The sequence below is a fragment of the Marmota flaviventris genome, chromosome 15 (assembly GCF_047511675.1).
Source record: "Marmota flaviventris isolate mMarFla1 chromosome 15, mMarFla1.hap1, whole genome shotgun sequence".
NCBI classification, from domain to species: Eukaryota; Metazoa; Chordata; class Mammalia; order Rodentia; family Sciuridae; genus Marmota; species Marmota flaviventris.
The window spans coordinates 19,532,535-19,554,412 of NC_092512.1; the positions used below are offsets into that span (position 1 = coordinate 19,532,535).

General features: G+C 35.0%; 1 protein-coding gene across 4 annotated transcripts in view; it reads right to left on the minus strand.

The window, feature by feature from the left end:
- The window catches only part of Col14a1 (collagen type XIV alpha 1 chain), a 198,769-nt gene that overhangs the window by 58,537 nt on the left and 118,354 nt on the right, over positions 1-21,878 (minus strand). For all 4 annotated transcript variants that reach the window (XM_071602156.1, XM_071602155.1, XM_071602157.1 and 1 more), the window contains exons 27-36: positions 20,909-21,032; positions 20,570-20,713; positions 19,553-19,717; positions 18,980-19,018; positions 18,631-18,769; positions 14,954-15,096; positions 13,324-13,433; positions 10,854-11,012; positions 3,059-3,136; positions 506-592 (exon numbers count right to left, since the gene is read on the minus strand). In XM_071602156.1, the coding sequence (XP_071458257.1) occupies positions 506-592; positions 3,059-3,136; positions 10,854-11,012; positions 13,324-13,433; positions 14,954-15,096; positions 18,631-18,769; positions 18,980-19,018; positions 19,553-19,717; positions 20,570-20,713; positions 20,909-21,032 (1,188 nt within the window). The remainder of the gene's footprint in view (positions 1-505; positions 593-3,058; positions 3,137-10,853; positions 11,013-13,323; positions 13,434-14,953; positions 15,097-18,630; positions 18,770-18,979; positions 19,019-19,552; positions 19,718-20,569; positions 20,714-20,908; positions 21,033-21,878) is intronic.

Sequence of the window (21,878 nt, forward strand, 5' to 3'; positions counted from 1 at the left end):
TATCATGAGTATTACACATAATACAAAAAGTTTATCCAAAAAGTTTATCATAGTACATTCAAAGACCTAGAGAGTGCAATTATTTACATTTTCTATTTTACAAAAATGTTTTCTCTCTCCTTCTTTCCTTTCTTTCTGTAGGAAGTTTATTACAGTAGGAACTTTGTCTCAGATGGGTATATTTCCTGGTGAATGAAAAATCATCCCTTCACATATAAATTTTGAGACCAAATGGGCAAAGGGAGAGTATGCAAATTCTACAGGTTACGAGGAGAGGACCAAGAACTGAAATACTCATACTAATGATAAGCCACAATAGCTTAAAGGAAAGATGCTGAACAGTCACAGAGACTTGGATTTGAAGTCCAGCTTCTCCTAGCTGTGTTCTTTAGCTGAGTTACTAAACACCTCTGTACCTCAGCTTACTCAAGTGATTAAGTTGGAAAAAAGTCATTTAGTACAACAGTCAGCAAAACTAGAATGAGGCCAAACTAGAATGACTTACTGGTGGCCCAGCCGGTCCCAGAGCCACTTCGTTGGTTTCAGAACAGGAGCAGGAATGTGGGAGGTCTGGGCAGGACTCATCATCCCTCTGAGAAGAAAATAGATAGCACAGTTGTTAACAAGACAGTCTAAACAAATGGCTTTGCTAACCCAAAGAAAACACTTTAAGACATTTAAAAAAAAATTTTTAAGTGAACATTTGGCCAAAAAGGCAGTAATCACACCTTTTCTGTAAAGAAAACAGCATGAGGGCCTAATGAATCATCGACAATCACCACAGCAAAGGAGTTTCTAAAGCTGGATTGAGAATCCAAGGGAAGATAGTGAGTTAGAAGTGGGTACAAACTATTCCTGGTACTATTTAATTCATTTGGAGTAACAGTACTTTATGAACTAAAGGTCCTGAAAACTTCTGTTAAGCTACACTATTTTTCCACTTGAAAGGATAAAAGAAAACTTGTTGGAAAACTCAATCAAAACAGCCACATCTGTACTAAACCAAACAAAGAAATAAAATAATATTAAAACAGTGTTTAAACACACCATCGATTCCCTGTGACAATTTCATCAACTGCTTACATTCTGTGGCTAAAGATAAGAAAAACATGACATTGACCTCAATCTTTGGGAGAGGCAGCCATTTTTCTTCTCTCTTGGAGAATTTTCTTGCCCTGTGACACAACAAGATAAATTAGTGATGTCAGGCTCACTAATCTATGCTGTTGTGTCACAGGGCAAGAAAGTGTAGAGAAAGACAGAGCCCCTGGGAACAGCTATTGAACAACTGGTCAATATCCTTTTTGGAGCAGTCATCAAAATGAACTTAGCACCAGGATAAGAAACTATAGAACTTCGCAAAGTCCATCAGTCCCTTTAGATATCGAGAAAATGAGCTTCATTATTTAAGACTTTGGGGCAGTAAGGTTAGAAGAGAGTACATCGCAGGTGATAGTTAAATTACCGACCGAAAATAATCTGAGTCTCTAAAATATTCACGACAGAAACACAAAAATGTTGAACAAATGGCCTGTGTATGCTGAATACACTTTTTTTCTAAATGGTTGACTATAGTCAAAGATTTCAGTTCTACCTCCTGCTAAGCACCTCCAGCCTGATAACTGGTCAGTCAGACTAAAGTACAAGATTAACTCTCCTGAAATATCACCAAAATAAGGCAACCAGCAGGACACTGGGGTCCATTCTGTGATGGTTCTGCCATTACTACTGACCACACTTCCACCCGTGTTTTCCTACTATGCAATTTATACATCTTCAGCGATAGAAGTCGGGGGGGCGGGGGAAACAGTAAGGGCTAGTCCTTCCTGGGAGAAGCGGCGATCTAATTTTTGCTTGAAACTCCGTTAGATTCTGAATGCTTCTTCTTCCGATTTCCAATCTGCACTTAAGCATAACATCAAGGTGTCTAATTTAATTCCTCACTAGAGTTTATTAAAAATTTATTTTGATGAAGGAGTTATATAATCCTATTAAACACAGGTTACCATGAGTTTATTCCCTGAAATACATGTGATCTGGTGTATAATCTTATAAAATAGAATCTTAGATTTCATGAAGGCCTATCCATGTTCATTCTGCATGTTTAATTATTAGGACACATCTATGACCCTATGTCCAACCACATAGGGTCATTCATTCTAGCTCATTTATCCTGAGGATACTAAGATACAAATATATTTTTTTGTTTTATATATGCAAATATGTCCCTTTATATGAATAATGAAAAATGGTTTAGTTTACTAATAACATTACAGGGGTTATATAGATTATGACTACAGTTCTACAAAGGTATGTCAGGATGCTCTGGGTACTGTATTAAGCTCATAGGGACACAGTGAGTGTTTTAAAAAATTCAAGAGAAACACAGCAATATTTGGTACCCATTGGACTTCATGTGATTGACTAGCTCAAGGTAGTTCATGGTTTCAAGAGTATATTTCAAACACTTTTTTGTATTCCATATTTACTGGATATTTTAGCAGTTGCTATGATGAAAAGCAAGTACCATGGGAGAAAATAATGTGAAAGAAGCAGGGAGGGAAATGTTTTACCTGTTTCCAAGATAGAAAGCTACTGGAATCCTCAGTAGATACACTCATCCCATGAGTAAACAATTATAGTTATTTAAGAATAAAATACAACTATCAATTTTCAATTCATATGTATTTTTATGAATATTGAGTTGTTAAGAAATTCTTAGTAAGATGTTTGGACCTCATTATTTCATAAATGCACTGTCAAATATTTCCCTTGACTTGGGATGCTATGAAAAAATTGAGATAGGAAGGGCTCTGTGAACTAGTAAATGTGGTGCCATCTGGACCATGTGTCAATGGCATCCCCAGATTGTGCAGGTCACACCATGTTGTTGTCATCTTGTTGATTTCTTGTTTTTATTTGTCTCCTCCTTAACCTCTTCCTAATTTTGATTATCATCACAATGAATTATTTATAAGAATTGTGAAATAGCATCTCATTTTCAGAAAAAAATTGAATATCATTTTTAAAAATTTCAATAGAGATGAAGAATTCTTACCAGGCCTGGAAGTTCACAGCATTTGTCCCTACTGGCCCATGATGTGGAGCAAATGATGTCAAACATCTGTAACTGGAACTATAATTTAAAAGGGAAATAAAAGAGATATAAATTAATTGTGCTCTTCATTGTAATGATTGATATATTACATAACACCAAGACACTTATAACCAAAGTATATTAAAATAAATCCAATAATATCAAACTAACTTTGTTCCTTAAATACAGTGATATATAAGATTTCATCTCAAATTATTCCACCATCTAAACCTGCTTACTTATCACAACCTCCTCTTTCCACTTCTACCTAGAGAGTAAGCTGAGCTCCTTTGTGAAATTCTTCCTTGTAAGGACCACCACAGCCACTCTCAATGCCCTGTAGTCACACTTGTCTCTTGCCACTTGCCACCATACAGTCCAATTATTCATGTTGCCTCCTCCTCAGACTTAAGGGGCAGGCAAACACTCATTTTTGTATCATGTATCATAATATGAGGCATATAATAAGCATCCAGGAAAACATTTTTAATTAATTATTTATTCTTTTGTGCATATACTCAGGAAATTTTCTTCAGTGCATAATATAAGCCAGATATTACACAGCCTTTTAGGGTACAAAAATTGGGGGGTGGGATGCATCTGCCTCAGAAGAATTCACAGGCAGTTAGAGACCAGCACATAAATACTGTACAGCAACATGGTTATGTGCCATGACAGATTCATATTTGGTACTGTGAGAATGTGAGTTAAGTGTATTTTATTTGAGCCATTGATCATGCTGGAAATATTTAGACAATTTTGCTTTATTCATGTATATTGGCAGTTACTCAATTTATAGTTGAAACGTACAGAAACATCTCTATAATATCATTAAGTGCTAACACTAACTTAATAACCCAACCATTTCTAATTAATTCCTTTCTATATTATTCTCAAATATTTAAAGTGTCATCAATCACAGTGCCGGGACAGACATGAAACTCTTCATTCCAAACCTGCAACCTTCCTTCAGCAGGTGGTGTTTTCAGCAAGGGCTGGAAACTTCGGGGGCCCTTATTATCGTCTATGAAGTGCTACTCCTCCCTGCCAAGAGCCCTCTAGATGAAAACTAGAATGCCCCATAGACAACACCATGGAGCAGTTACTAAAGGGGTACCTGCAGTGTCACAAGAAAGCCAATTCCAATAATAAAGAAAATGAAATCAAGCTTTCTGTCATTAAGCACAAGAATAACTGTGTGACTTATTGCAAAGTTTCATTCCAATCAATCAACAAAATAAGCCTTTGTTTGGAAGCAGATGGATGAGTTGAAACACCTTACTTTCTTGGTTCTGTGTACATCTAATGTGCTTTCTGCTGAAATACCTGCAGGGCTCACTGTCTTCCCCCTCCACCCCAGATGGCCTGACCTCCTACCCTCCCAAGGGTACAATACCTGAGCCAGGATAGTGCAAACATAAAATAAAACCATGACCAATAAAAATCTATCAAGTTTTTAAAAATTAAAACATTTTACAAAGTATGCTACAATTGAATTTTATAAAAAAAAAAAAGAACAGCATTAAATATTTCAAGCACAGGGATTAGGATCCTGTGGAACTAACTGCTGGGTATAGTCACTGATTCCTCCACCGACAGCTGTTTTGAAAAAGTTATTTTGTCTTGGACTCTCAGTCTTTTCATCTGAAAAAGTAGCGTAGTAATACAGGTTGAGCCACTGCTAATTCAAAAATCTAAAATCTCCAACTTTTTGAGTGCCAGTGTGACGTCACAAGTGGGAAATTCAACACCTGACTTCACAGAGAGGATCTCCGTCAAAATGCCAGTGCACTAGAGATACTGGATAAAATTATTTGTGGGGCTATGTGTATAAAATAAACATGAAACATAAATGAATTTCATATCTAGACTTGTATCACCTCACCAAAATAGCCCATTATGTATGTTCAAACATTCATAATTGGATATTTTGGTGAGGTGAAACAAGGTGATACAACATTCCAAAATCTGAACAAATTCAAAATCTGAAACACTTTTGGTTCTGAGTATTTCCAGTGGAGAATACTCCATCTGTAGTAGCTATTCTTAATGTTTATTGTGAAGAACAAGTGAGATAGCATGGAGAATTATCCAGAGCAGTACCTGAAACATAATTTTCATAAATAATAAAATTATTTTAAGTTCTAAACACTGTACTTTATGTATGTATATGTAAAATACAGAGGCCAAAAAAGTAGAATCAAAATGAATGTGACAGTATTGAAGGCAGAAATATAATAGTTGTGTGTTTCCACAATAATATTGTCTGTTAAATATTCTGATTAAGAAAAATCTTAGCAAATAATAACCATAACAACCAATGTTTGTTGAAAGCCTACTCTGTAAACATTGCGTTTATATGGTTTAATCCTCAAATCACCACTATGAGGTATGTTAATATTAATGTCCCTTCAGTAGCATAGGACCTGGGATGAAAAAGCTTAAATAATTAAACCACATGTTGAAAGCTCAGTTTGGGTTTGGATTTTAACAGTACAACCAATGTGTGGTTTTATTTTGAAAAAAAAAAAAAGGATCTTTGCTCTAATGTTTAAAATGCAGATATCCCAGCCTAAGTTTACAATGCCATTTCATCTGGGGACATTTATTAATGGGTCCCATTATGAAAGCATTTGATAGTGTCAGCTAAGTCAGCAAATCATTCATCCATTAAGAAATTTTCCACTTCTGAACAGAGCCCCCAGTGTAAAAACATTTTCGTAAATGGAAAGACTGACTTAAAGCAAAGGTCTTTCATTAGCCTCAATGTGCACCAGGCTTTCTTGAAGTTTTTCAAATAAATATTCACCATCTAGTCATTTGTGAGAGCATAATGTCTACATACAAACATTTGGCAAGGCTTCCACCCTATAGAGTTACTGGGGTTCCTATGAATTCAGTTTATTTATTCGAGGGGTTGAGTGCCTACTAAGTGTCCAATGAATCCATTGCTATCATTTGAGGAATGCTATTATGTGGGCTGTCTTTTCTTTTGCAAGTTAGATGAAATCAGCAGCTTTTTCTTTGAGGACAACAAATTTATTCATAATTGTTTTGCATGTGTAATAGTTTAGATTCCTCAAGCAGGATTTGGGAAGTTCTTTTTCGAGACATATTTCTGGGGATTCATTAAAAACAAAAAGCAAAACCACCTGGCTTCTATTCCAAAAACAAAACAAAAAAATACACATGTGTACAAATTATACAGGACACAGTATACAGAAATGACATGTCAAAATATCTCCATATTTGAGGGCCTTAAAAGGCATGACCATGTAGTTCAAAAATAAATCATGCTTTAGGCAAATCCTGCATGATGCAACATCTTTTTAAATTCTATGGCTTTTTTCTTTTGTTACTAATTGAATGCTAAAAAAGACATAGCTATGCCAGAAAAAGAAAGAAAAAAAAAGAGAGAGACACACACAAAAACCTCTGACTTTCCCTATTTAAAATCTCTTTCAAGGGAATACTTAACCAATTACAAATATTCATTTTTCATCACTGGACATTTTTGTCTGGGTGTTGCACAAAAGGCAAGTCATTTGGGGTCAAATGTTAACATGAAAATAAGATTAAAATATTTCTCAGCAGTTGAGTCATTTTGATCTGTGAATGGGAATTAAAATGTACTTCTGGCTCCACTTTCCACTCAATACCAGATTTTATCTTCTGATCTTTTTCTAGCATAATATAACTAAGTTTATGATTTGAAGTCAAGCTGTACCTGAATTTATAAAAATAGAGAGGTTTCCATGGCACAAAAATACTATAGAAAGGTCCAGGAACTAAGCCACCTTCTATTTTTAATTTTGTGTCTTAACTTTGAATCTATTCCAAGTAGTACTGAGCACACAGCATTTGTCAGCTATTGAACTGAGTGTTTTAACTTGTTCTCAATTGATTAGATTTTAGAAAAACTGTGAAGGTTCTAAATTAAATTAGGTAATGAAAGTTAACAACCATCATACTTGTTGGTAGGAATTAAAATGTTTATAGACACACACTATGGGTAAAAGTTTGAATCACACTTATTTTTAAGGTTGTAATTCAAATGGTGAGTTTTCGAACCTGTCAACAGACATACAGGCACTTGATCACAGGTGGAGACGAGACTCCCTTCTCAGTCTTAAATTCTATAGAATCCAAGTCTGATTCCAGTGGGAGAAGGAATGGAATGGAAGGCAGGTGATGGAGACCCCTCCCTAAATTTTTCAAGTCTCAATTTTTGCATCTTTAGAGTGAGAGTAATGTAAGTATTTCTTCCTAGGATTGTTAGAAAATTAAACTGATAAACTCAGAAAATATGCATATGTAACCCATAGTAGGCATATGTAAGTATTAGCTGCCATTACCATTTTAAGGTTGTAAAGAGATAATTAATGTGAAAATGTTCACACTATCTTTTTTTAATATAACATTTGCTTTTTATAGACTTATTGGCTAGTCTACTGTTGATTTTCACATAGAAGCTTTAACTCAGTGGATAAAATTATAGATGACTCCATGACATAAATTATATTTCTCTTCTATGAATAGGAGAGAACTAAATAAATCCCAGTTGAATAACCACCTAAGTGTTAGTTTTGAAAAGGTAGAAGAGAGACTCTAAGAAACATGATCCATGTAAAAAAAATTCTAGAAGCATCTCATTAGGTATCAGAAAAGGGAGAGAAAGCTTTTTTGAGGGAAAAAGATTGGAAAGAAGAAGCACAGTTGTCAAGTGTCTTTCCATATCTGTTTTGACAGTTAAATTCAGCCTGCCTGTTAGTTTAGTCCCAGGAGAGATTAGCGCCACCTATAAAATCTTGCATGCTGAATACAAGTTATTTTTATTAAGAATATGTGTAACTTATACAGTAGTTATTGTATCCCCAAATCCATTCATCCATCTTCCACTCAACTATGGTTTTAAAACAAGTTATTCTCCTTAAAGATGGAATCTTTAGATTCTCCCACCATCTGGTACTTATTGAATCTTTTTGAATTTGGCAGGAATTGTTGATCTGTGAGCTACTATTCTCTCACTATACTATTCTCTCCTGAAATAATCTAAAATTTGTGCATTATAAATTCCCTTTTGCCAGTTACTGAAATACAGATGTATTTCAAGATGTATAAATTTCTAAATTCAAACTAAAGAAAGAGCTTCTCTTACCTCGTATTGAAACAATTAACTCATACCCTAAAAAGCAAGTCTGAGTTTCCAATCACATTCTTGAGATCTAACCTAATACCATCCATTTCAACATAATCAAATTCTTTTATAAGTGGGCAGACTGAAAATCTGTTTAGTAATCTTTGTGGACTTCTCGATTCTAACAAAAGCTATGATTTTTTCCTACCAGCTTTACAATGAACTCTTTAATTATCAACTTCTATAAATTCCCTTTTGTCTACACTAGCTGGAAGTCATCACAGAGGGTGCTCTGTTTAACTGCATTTCTTTCATGGCCCAAAGTAAAGATTTATTATTAGTAAACCTGAAACCTACAGGCATTTTGCTTTCAGAAACTGATTCTTTGATTTTCACTGGTCATATATTTGGAATATAAATATTACATATAGTGCAATTTGAAATGCAATTACTGTCATTGTAATTATAGAGCCATAATTGTAAACTACAAATTATTATTAAGTGAGAATATGTCATATGTTACTGGATTGCTGTCAGTGTCACACATGAGATATAATATAGGTGTAACAAAACTAAGAAAAGACAGGATACTATACAGACAACTTTCTATTTAATTTCTATCAAATGTTTCTTGAAAACTTAGTCCGTTATAGAAATTTACTAGATGCTGTAATGTGGGGCAGAACAGGGTGGTTTTAAAAGAAGACCAAGTCATGGTTTCTATTTTGGAGAATATAATACTCTGGCTAGAAGGGTTAAATGAGGATTATGAAAGAACATAAAATGTATATAACTATCAATAATGGAGTTTTAAACAAGCACTAGTGGTCTATAACAGGTAGGACAGAGGATGAAGAAGGCATTAATAACTTAGTTCAGTAATAAAGAGCTTCTTGTCTTTGAATGCCTACTAAGTATCAGGAACTTCAATTATTTTAATAAAATAATTAAGAAAATCATAATAGTATTCAGTGATTTGAACCTAGAATCTGATACACTTTAAATTGTTTGTTACTCTTAAATTACCATCCATTCATCCTTCTGATGATCCATCTATACATTCATTTATCTATACAAGAGAATTCTTATAAATTCCTGTGAGCATCTTCCTTTAAGCAGAAGATTATGTGTATCTTATTCAGTATAAAATACCACACAGTAAAAATAAAACATCCCTAACATAACTGAAAACAAGACAACCTTCCATAGGTTTCATATTCTCTTTCTAAACATCTAAGCCATAGTTCTCCAAGGCAAGGTAAAAACAAAAGAGCTTCTAAAGATACTTCAAAACTTAGTGTTAAGCTAATCAGTGCACATCTACTCTCAAGGTCCTAAAAGAATCAATGAAAAGTATCATGATAGTTCAGTGAAAAAGAGGGGAGACAATTTGAACTAAGATTGTACGTCAAGTTTCAGTACCCACATTGGAAGTAGAGGTTGCACAAAGAAAAATGCCACAAAGTAGTACATTGCCCCCAAATAAGTCACTCTTCCCTCAAGAATTGTTTCCTGATATAGAAAGTGAACAGACTGTAATTACAACTGCATTCCTTAAAGGGCGGATTGGAAAGGGGAGGTACATGCCACCTCATGTCCCCTCCCAATATTATTTATTTACCGGACATAGCGTAAAAATTCATTTGTACAGGTTATCATCAGCTTAAAAAGACTTTGAGAACTACCAGATCTTTCTAAATTTCCATATAGCTGGCTAATTCTACAGATCTATGAAAGTGGAAGACAATAGTAATGATTCACAATTATCTTAATTATTCTGTTACATGGAAGAGAAATGTAGATTAGAATAGAAGGAATTGTGTATAATAAAACATACCTTACCAATTAAAGAGTGATTCACATTACAAAATGCCAATTAGCTGTGAATGCATGGTGTTAAAACAAAAACCTGTATATGCTGTTCTTTTTTGAAGGTAATAAGTGAATGGAATGTGATTTCTTTGCTAATTGGCGGTCTCCCAAATTTAAGCTCCATTTTGTATGATAAAAAAATATTATTCTAAGATGCTACTGTTATGCAAATTAACTATTGCTAATTAAAGGGAAAACTTCACATTAGTGATAGCAAAAACTTAATTTTAAAATGTTCAAATCTAAACCAAACTATACCAATTTCCTAGGTGTAATATTCAAAATTTTTGTATGGATTTATATTGCTTATGTAAATGAAGTTCATTTACAATTTTGATTTCCAATTTAAAAAACCAGTTGTGCCACAAATCAGATGATGTATATTGTACTGTCTGAATTTTAAACTGCATGAAGAAAATAAACTAGCCAAGTTCCTGGAGTATTTTTCTTATAATATAGCAGAATCCTACCATGAGGAGCTTTTTTGTTTGTTTTTGTTTTATTTAACTTGTTCTAGACACACATGACCGTAGACTGCCGGGAGCTTTGAAGGTACATGTTTTGGTTCACTTTAAGAGTCCATTATCTCTTTATCCATTCATCTATCCACCCATTCATCCACCCACCCATCCATCTGCCCATCCATCCATTCCTTTACCAAACTTCCCTACTGTAAATGAGCTAAATGTACATCAAAGGTGGTTTTCCCTACAACAGTAACACAATTTTTCTTGTTCATCTACTTACTGGTGCAGAATTTCCACCTGGTCCTCTTGATCTAACCATTCTCCCTAGGACTTCTACTCCATCCGATGTGATATTAGCAGATGCATTTATTGCCTTCTCGCCCACTTGCTTGCAGTCGACAACCACTTTGGCCAAAGTCTTGCTGACAACAACATGTAGCTGGGTAAAAGTCAAGATGTTTTAGGATGTAAGATGAATATGCCAGAGGAAATATCAACCAAATATCTATTATTAAGCAGTGTATTACATGATAAGGCTCTCCTTTTCACTCTTTTTTCCCTCCTCCTTCTCCTCTTCCTCTCTTTTCCTCCTCCTCCTCCTTCTTCTCTTTTGCTTTTCTTATTTGGCTGTTTGGCTTTATTAACAAAGTGAAGGAAAATGTTTCTTCATATAATTTTTTAAAACTTGAAGGTTTATAAATTTAGAACCCATTTTTAATGAACCTTACTTCTAGGTCTTTGAGCTCTGGTAAGGTAAATAAAGCTTGACGTTCACCTAAGATTCATAAAGTATTCTTTGGAATGAGAAATGCAAGTTCATGCCAAAACCGCAGGGTAAGATGACAATGTTTCTTTTAACACTCATGAAATTCAAATGCTTTCATCTCCCGTACAGTTTTTCTTGACTGCTTTGCAACACACTCCAGCAGACTCCACATAACAAAGAATCATGAAGACCTTGATGAGTAAAAGATATTAAATCCAAGGAGCTGCTAATGGGACCATTTTGAACCATGAACTAATAAATCCCTGCCTGTGTCTAATGTGCTTCTCAGGTAGTCCAGTCCTATCAAACATGAAAAAATAAGTTGGCTTATGCAGTGACTTTTATGTAATTATTTAGTATACGATTATGACATTGAAACCCCCAGAGAGCAGCAGTGTTGGTAAATTAGATAAATTTGAGCACATTCTAGCAACAGAGTTCTATCACAAGTGCCAAGTTACTAAAATAAGAACAAGTAAAGTTTGACAAAGTTAAGTTTGACAAAAATTCTCTCCAGGGTGACTTTTACAATGGCAGTGATTGATTCTCTCTGCACATATGTAACAATGCAGCATAATCAATTATCTGTAGCTTCATTCTCTAAGATGATTGTGTCTTCCCATGTTTTGGTGGCCAGGTAGACCAGCAATCCTTTCTACATCACATACTGTGCAGCAACAGTCTGCTTAGTAATATGCTACCCTCACCCACATGTTTCCTCAAAGGCACAAGCTGAACCACTTCTACCAATGTCTCCTGGAGTTCTTGCTGAAAATGCACGTTTCAGGGCCACATCTCAAAAGCACCTAATCAGAATCTCTGGGCATTGGTCAACAAGCACTGAAGGTGGCAACTCTTACTTCAGCTGAAACTTGAGATACAAACATCAATGTTTATAGCAGCTTGACTCATACTAGCCAAGCTATGGAACCAACCCAGGTGCCCTACAACAGATGAATGGATAAAGAAAATGTGGTATATATTACTCAGCCTCAGTGAAGAAAGAAACTACAGCATTCGCTGGTAAATGGATGAAACTGTAGACTTTGATGCTAAGCAAAATAAGCCAGTCCCAAAAAAAAAACCAAATGCTGAATGTTCTCTCTGATAAGTAGATGCTAATCCATAACAAGGGAGAGTATGGAAGGGAAGATTAGAAGTTCACTGGATTAGACAAAGGGGATGAAGGGAAGGAGGGAGGATGGAAGTAGGAAAGACGGTGGCATGAATCACACATAACTTTCCTAGGCTCATATATGAATACATGACCAGTGAAACTCCACATCATGTACAACCACAAAAAATGGGATCCTAATTAGAATAAATTATACTCCATGTGTGTATGTCAAAATACACTTTACTGTCATGTTTGTCTAAAAAAAAGAGAGAAAATAAATAAATAAAATAGAAAAAAAGTTCTATGGATTTTTTAAATTATATATTTTAATTAAATATATTCAATGTTAAGTAAAATACTCAATTACATATATAATTATACATAAATAAATATAAAGAATGTGAGTTTACTATATTATCATTTTCTATCAAGTACTAAATGATTGCAAGCAAGCTGAAGATTTTTTTAATTCATACATTTTTTAAATTAATTTTTTATTTATATATGACTGGAATGCATTGCAATTCTTATTACACATATAAAGCACAATTTTTCATATCTCTGGTTGTATACAAAGTATACTCACTCCAATTCATGACTTCGTACATGTACTTTGGATAATAATGTCCATCACATTCCACCATCATTTCTAATCTCATGCCCCCTCCTTTCCCCTCCCACCCTTTTGCCCTATCTAGAGTTTGTCTATTCCTCCCATGCTTCCCCTCCCTGCCCCAATAAGAGTCAGCCTCCTTATATTAGAGAAAACATTTGGCATTTGGCTTTTTGGGATTGGCTAACTTCACTCCATTGCTTTTCCCAACACCAAATAGAATAAAGAATATACACATACAAAACCTTACTAACCTTGTGAAAACTTCCATAGAAAATTTTCCTAATTTCAGGTCCTTCAAAAGTAATGGTTTGAAAATCCCCACTCTGGTCATAGTTGAAATAAGTTAGAGTTTTCCCACCATCTATTCAAATGAAGAAAAACAGAAATAATTTAGAAAGAATTAAAATTAGTGAAGAATTTTTGCTGAAATTCAATTCAATATTTAAAATAATGCATCCAATATTTTGAGACTGTATTTAAGGTAAAGTAACAGGTCAGGAAATGATTGACAGCTCTCAGGTTGCCACAGGCTTTCAGCTATCCAAATTGACTAACCATGTGATGAAGGGTGGGGTGGGTAGGGGAGAAACCTATGTACACTCTTCCTTTGTACTTCCTTGCCCACACTCTCATCCTAATGACTCCCTTCAGAGGAGTCCAAAGTTTGAAGTGGAAGTGGACAACAAGAAGAATAAAGTTTACCAAATCTTAAGAAGGAGAAGTTAGACCCTTTGTCTTATTAATCCACTGCAGCAACCAACTTTTCCTGAGACATGCAGCTTAAGCCACTCAGATGTCATTTATTATAAATAAACACATAAAAACCTTCCTGATCTTTAAGGAATATTTTTAAATAAATAAAGTAAAGCATTACTCATTAATACATTCCCACATTACAATTTAACTCTTTATTCTGCTTTCAAAGAGACAAGCTAGCCTTAATAATGTTAAGGGACTTCTTTGTTTTTAAGTTACAAAATATATACAGAGTTAGTGACTTACACCCTCATAATCTTTAGCTTTCCCTTAATTTCAATGTCCATGCAAAATGGTTTTACCATATCTTATTTAGTTGTTGAGTCCTTTCCATTTACTGAAAAGTCCACTAAGAAATATGATTTGGAAATAAGCCTAAAATTATCACCTTATCCAATGTTTTAACTAACACTAAGCAATAGCCTCCATTTTTTGGTCCCTAGCTTCATTCTATTCTTAAGACTTAGAAAAGTGAGTGATGCTAACCAAAAACTCGACCATCTATTAAATGATCATCATATAGGAAACATTCCATAGCATGGTACTAAAAAGCTTCCTACACCAGTTGCTCTTCAACTCTCTAACCTAAAAACAGTGGAGTTTCCCAGTTCCTAGATCTATTCTCTTCTCTTTCTAGAGTAACTTTCTTGATGTGACTCTATATATATACGCCTAGTATCATGGCTTATATATCTCTGTCCCAGAATTCCCCAAATATATTGCCCATCTGACATCCACTCTGGGATACCTAATAGGCATTTCATATTTATCATATCCATGTCTAAAAATGAATGTCTGTTCTCACCTCTTTCAATGCCCCTCCATCAGCTTTGCTCCTCCTGAGATAGTCTTTACTATCTTAGTAAAATTTTTTCTGAAAAAAATTAAATTAAAACTGTCTGTCTTCACCTTGCTCAGTATTGTATCTCAGAATTAAGTAAGAACTCAAGAACTATTTGCTGAAAGAATGAGTAGATGAATGAATCAACTGTTACCTAACTCACTGTTGAGTATACATTTCACAAGTTGAGTTATTCTGCAATATACATGAAGCAGGCAAGATGGTATGCCACATATATTATTCAGACATGCACGCTCAAAAGTTATATACATAAATATACTTACTGTCTAAAATAATTCCAACCAGTGGATCAGAGTTTTTATTTAAAATCTCCCAAAGAGCAAATGGTTCCTCTGGAGTGTCAGGAAGAATCCGGAACAGAAAACTGATTGTGTAATCAGAAGGCAATCCTTCTGGATGCAAATACCTAAAGGTGTAAAGAGAATCATGTTTTACTGTATCTTTCCTCAAAAGGTCATCCCTCTGATTATCAAGTAAATACACCTCATAATGCACACTGCCCTGAGCTGAGAAGCTCTCCCCCACCACATCCATCAATGTCCACCATGTCTACCATTATTGCTTCTGATGGAATCAGCTGACTATGGACTAAGACCTCTAAAACTGTGAGCCAAAATAAATCTTTCCTCCTCTAGGTGGCTCTGGTCAGGTATTTTGATCACAGCAATGAAAAGCTGACTAACACACAGGCATCTCTTTTCATGGACCAGTTTCCACATAATGACCGGAACCTCACATCCCAGTGGGAGATAGCTCTGAAGGATCATCCCATGTCCAGAACTCCTCTGGGTGGTCAGCTAAGAAGAGTATTGGGAAAGGCAGCAGAATACAACAGACTCTAGTATGGCAGTATGTATAAACGTGGATGTATAACCAATGTGATCCTGCAATCTGTACACGTGGTAAAAATAAGAATTCATACCCCACTTGAATCAAATGTATGAAATATGATATGTCAAGATCATTGTAATGTTTTGAGCAACCAATAAAAAAAGAAGTGTATTGAGATTTCTGCTTCACAGTTTGACTCCTCCTGCTTCCCTGTCCTGTGTTCTGCTGATCCTTTCCACAAGAGCATTCTGTCATTCATCACCTTACATACCAATATCCTCCTTGGAATCTGCTTCCTGGAGAACCAACCCTTTATATAATCATTTCTCTCTAACAACTAAGCACATACTTATTTACTTTTAATCTTCCCCTAAGCAAAAAAAGAAAAAAAAAAAAAGCCCTGCATGCAATAGGAACTCTATAATGGTTATTAACTGAATGAGTACAGTTATGAATATGTGGAGATTTAGCACAAGTTTGAAAATGAAAACTAAGTTTACAGAGAAAGAAAGAAATGCTTCATTCCTTCATTTATTTATGTATTAGTTAATCCATTTATTTTTTCAATAAATATTTGCCTGCCTACGAGATGTCAGATATGATCTCATCAGTGAATAAAACTGACAAAGAATCCTATACTTGTAGCGCTCAAATTCTAATAGGGTGGATGACACACTATGTTAGAAGGTAATAAGTTCCATTAGAAGCCAAACAAAAACACTGAGCACCTTAATATAGACTGGGGCTATTGGACAAGGATTATATAATGATATAAACCCTAAAGGAATTAAGGTTGGTTCACTGAAAAGCTTAAAGTCAAGCAAAACTTTCATTGAAAAGACTATATTTGAGCAAACACAAAAGTGAAACAAGACAATTAGCCTGGTAGGTAACTGAAGGAAGGGTATTTCAGGGAGAGAGAATGGCCAATGGAAAGACACCAAGGTGGGATGCACCTGGTGTGTTTTGGAACAAGAACGAGGCCAGTGTTACCAGAGAAAACTGAAAAAGTCAGGAAATGAAACCCCAGATAATGTTGGGCCTTGTAAGCCTTTCAGGAGCTCTGATATTTTCTGTAAGGGAAATAGGAAATCAGACGATTTAGAGTGACATGATCTGACTTGACATTTTAAAAGCATCATTCTAACTGCCACTTGAAGAATAGAAACCAAGAGGGCACGGGTAGAAGCAGGAGGACCAATCAGGGGGCTGCTGCAATGACAAAGAGGAGATGGTGGTGACCCAGATTGAGGTTGTGAGAAGGTCAAACACGAGGATTTCCTAGCAGACTAGATGTGGGACATGACAGAGAGGAGTCAGGCCCTTTTTCCTAAGAAACTAGTTAGATACAGTTATATTTAATTACAGAAGAAAAAAATAGTAAATGAAGCCGGTACTAGAGGGGGATCAGGAATGTAAAACAGATAAAGTTTTCAAAAGAATGCTCAGAGGTGAAATGATTAGATTATGAGAGATGTGACGGAATTGGTGGATTAATCCACCGATGGATTAACTAGGTGATAATTGTAAGCAGGTCAGGTGTGACTGGAGGGAATAGGTCAGTGGAGGCATAACTTTGGGATTTACATTTTGTCCCTGGTACCTACCCCACCCCGCCCTCTGCTTCCTGGCTCTCATGAGTAGCTTTTCTCTGCTGCACCCTTTCTCCATAATATTCTGCCTCATCTCAGGCCCAGAGGTATGGAGTTGGCCATCTATGGACCGAACCTCTGAAACTGTGAGCCAAAATAAACTTTCTCTCCTCTACATTGTTCTTGTGGGGTATTTTGGTCCCAGCAACATAAAGCTGATTAATACATGTGCTGACAAGTCAAGTAAGATAAGTGCTGGGAACTGATGATTGGATGTGGAGGCCTTTGCTGAGTGATGAGTAATTTCAGTGAACCAGCAGAGGGATTTTTCTTTAGCAATTCTCATTCATCACAAGGCTTCCAAGGCCTACTCATTTTAATATTCATGACTAGACAATGTGGAGGGAAAAAAACCTGCCAAAAAAGAGCACTGGATTTTAGATTTATCTAAAATATATATGTAGTCTGTAGGTTAAAGTCATTTCTAACATCTTTTAGAAAATGGAACTTTTTTCCTATAATGATCAATATGTTAAATTAGTAGAAGAAGTCTACTTATTTCAAATATTATTCCCCATAATAGAATACAATAAAATAATTTGAATAGTACTAAAGTAGGATTTAACAAAGGATATCTTAGGAGAAAATTTAAAAGCAAACATTTTAAATAAATTGGAAAGAAAAAAATTAACATTCTAATGTGATCTCTCCCACTTTTTGATGTCCATGCATGTAGTATATCAAAATTTGAACAATCAAAAAATGTTTCACATGAAATACTAATGGCATTTTGAGAAAAACAGATCTTGATTTGGAATTTAAATAATATATGACATCTTCAGAAGTGGATGAACTCTTAATCCAAGGAATCCCTAAAAATAAAACCTTGAGGACCTCTGGAATCTGCTGAATTGTTGCAAATGGCCCTATATCCCTACATGTAACCAGTCTTCTGCAAAGAGGCTTGATAGTGTGGCTTTCAAATAAACCTAACATTACTCTTAGTGCTCTAGAGTTGCTGCTGTAACTTCTCAAGGATAGACACCATCTGAATCATGACACCATCATGCAATGGTTCAGGGCTTGGGCTCTCGAGCCTGACCGCTGGGTGCAGAGCCCAGAATCAATCTTACACTATGTGATTTCACTCACATCATTAGCTTCTTTGTGTTTCCATTTCATCATTTGTAAAAATAATATAGTGTTTGCATCTGCTTCATAGTTGTTTGGAGGTTTGAGTGAATTAGCATATGTATACACTTAGAAATATGCTACATATATTGTGCTATGTAAATATCAACTATTTTATGTATTTTCTCAGATGGATAAATGCTAAATTTCAGCAAGTATTATACATGAGTCAGATGTTTTTACACAAAGAAAAGTAAACATCATCTGTTCAAAACCTTATGAAAAATCCTACCATGAATTATCATAGCATTTCTAATTGACATAATTTTCATTCTGAGTTATAATAAGCATGTGATTGGCTTTATCCTCCTGCAATGGAAACATACTTGGTTGGCTGGGATACCAGGGCATCTCTGTGAAGTTGGTAACATGGATACACATTGAAGGTACCAGGCTCCATAGAAACCCCTTCCACAGATGAGAAGTCCTTTTCAACCAAACCAAACATTTCCATCATCTTAAATCCTAGGAGGCGGAGAGGCGGGGGGATAACCAGAGAGAGGAGAGAGAGAAAGAAAATGAGTGGTTTACAATTATAAATGAGTGCTTTACAATTATAAATTTCAAGTTTTGTTTATTAAGGACTTAAAAAAAGAAATCCAAAACAGGAAACCTAAACCCCAAATGAGAGTTATTTAATATATTTACATTTTAAAAATTTTTGATAATGCATACCTGCAAGATCAACACCATCCTTGTGCACCATAGGGCAGGCTGGAAAACAAAACAAGCAATATAAAACCGAACTTAGATATTTTCCAAACATACTCTTTCCCTACTTTGAGAACAGGAAACTAACATAACCTTTCTGGAAGTGCAAGTGAAAGGACTAAAGTGCTGTAAAGTCCCCCTTTTAAAACCCAAGAGTCACAGTTTCTTTCCTTTCTTGGAGGTCCATTAAAATCAACGGCTGTGCTTATAAGCTTGCGTAGGAAGATATCTCACTTCTAATGTGTTGCCCTCATTGGCAGTTTATTGATACATTTTTGAAAACTATTTCCTATAGTTCCTTTTAAACATAGATTTTCATCTGCCTGAGGAAGATCTTTACCAACCTAAAACTCTAAACAGAAGGGAAGGGAGGCTTTTCCATATGTTCAAAACCATAAAATTTAAAATCCATAACACACAGTTCTGGAAGTTAACATTTCCTTCAGTTCAAGATGGCACTCATTACTTAACCAGTATTAAATATTTATTTCAAACCTTAAACAACATTAGTAAGTATACAAAGTCCAAAGAACTAACTTGCTGATGCAGTCTCACAGACAAAAGTAATTAATTCATCTTCAATTTTCTTAAAGGCGTCAAAGTCATCCACAAAGAAGACATGGCGTGAACTAGGCTTACTGCCAATGCTAACCAACTCCGAGTAATCTGCATCAGCCACACCAATTGCAAAAATGTTATAGCCTGTGGCAGAAGGAAAACAGATTTTTTATTATTTGAAATTACCCAAAAGACAAGATGCAATACAAGAGTTCAAACATCCAAATGTTTAAAATATGTTTATTTAGGAAGGCTAGTGGGGGGTACATGATTTATTCTTTACAGTTCATCAGAATTCTGCATGCACATATTTCATTATGTGATAATCATTCCATCATCCCCTAAAGAAATTTTCCATTTTAAAGAAATTCAATAAGGTCAATGCTCCAATTAGCACTTAAAACAAAACAGTTCCCATTTCAGCAACATATTTATGGCTGTATATTTTTAATGGTTATCTTAACATTTATGGGATGAGGTACATTTGAAACAGAAAAACTGAATTTATCTCAGTGTTTTCTTCAGAAGTTGAAACTATGATAAGTCTACCCGTTCTAGACCAGTCATCATGCAAAGGTTGGCAAATAAATATTTAACTTCTAACTGCCAGCCATATTTTATGCCAGTGAATCTTCACAATAGTCCTGTGCGAATCTCCATTTTACAGATTAAGAGACTGAGAAATTTCTGTCATGAGTTCCCTCCCTGGCCTTTTACAATGGACCTTTCACAATATTGCACTTATTTATTGGAGCTCCTTATCCAGGGCATCCTGCACATAATAAATGTATTAGAGACAATGACAAATTTTCTCTAGTAAAATAGTATAATTGAAATTTGTAAAGCAGAAGATATTTTAAAAATCACATTGTCCAGTTGATAAAGAGTTGGAAACATTTAAGTAAAACTGACGTAGCCTATAGATTTGTATTTAGCAAATAATAATGCTAACATAATTATCGGCATGGCCACTTTTGTTGTACAGGTAAAACTTACCATCTGCTTGCATGTCCCTGGAGATTTTGTTTACATCATCTTGTGACCTTCCATCCGTTATAACCACAATAACTTTCGGGATGCCTCTTCTTGTACCTGACTCAACAGTAAATAGGGTATCTCGAACATACTTAATTGCTTTTCCTGAAACAAAGGAAGGCAACTGTTCAATTTCACTCTTTCCTGTTTTTGTTTTGTTAGAGGGAAAAGGGGAGGAACAAAGTTCTTAAATCAAGGAAGTTTTAAAAAAATTTTTATACCTCAAAAAAAAAAAAGTAATTTCAGTAGTTACCAATAACTAATTACTTTGAGCCTTAGCTGGACATATTTTGGTCTTACCTGTCTTTGTATTTCCTCCTTTGTATGAAATATGTTTAATTGCATCTAGAAGAGTCTCTTTGGTTTTATAAGCATTTAGTTTAAATTCTGTTCTTGGGTCATCAGTGAATTGAACCATGGCCACCTAGAGAGAGAAGGTGCATTCATTTTACACATGTGTAGACTTCCACTTGGTCAGAGAACACATACAGTAGCATGGTATTATCTATAATTTTCTTTTTCTTGGTACTGGGGACTGTACCTAGGGGTGCTTTACCAAAGACCTACGTTTTAAAAAAATTTTTTCTTTAAGACAGGGTCTTGCTAAATTGTCATTCTGAGGCTGGGATTGAATTTGTAATCCTCCTGCCTCAGTCTCCCAAATCCCTGGGATTATAGGAGGTAGGAGCCACCCACACCCAACTATCACCTATACTTTAACCTCTTTCTTGACCCATTCCACATCTTTGTTGGATTAAAATTTCATTCTAGGTACATTTCAAATTTGAAGACAAACTAAACAGAATCTTCTCTCTGAGTACTCTTCAGGAACTAATTTTTTAAAAAAATCTCTCTGAATTCTGGAAGATTTTTGCCACCTCTTTCCATAGTGAAAAATGGTATCTTAAACCTGGTAACTGGAAAGATGTTGGAGAATAGAGTTGGATTCTTTACAAGGATTTCCTTATGAAACAAACCTACAAAATAACTGTTACTAATCTATATACATGAGAAATTAGAGGCACATGAAGTCAATTTGCACAAGATCACAAAGAATTAGTGCAAAGTCATTGGCAAAGCTTATAGGTAAAGTCAGACATGTTCTATTTCAAAATGTGTAACCCTAATCACTATAATATAAACCTTCCTAATAATTTTGCTTTTATTTCTGTGGAACTTTGGGACACCTTTTAATTAGTTTTATTGTTGTTGTTTACTTTTCAGAATTGCAAACTATAAATGTTGTTGAATCAAAAAATGAGTATCATGT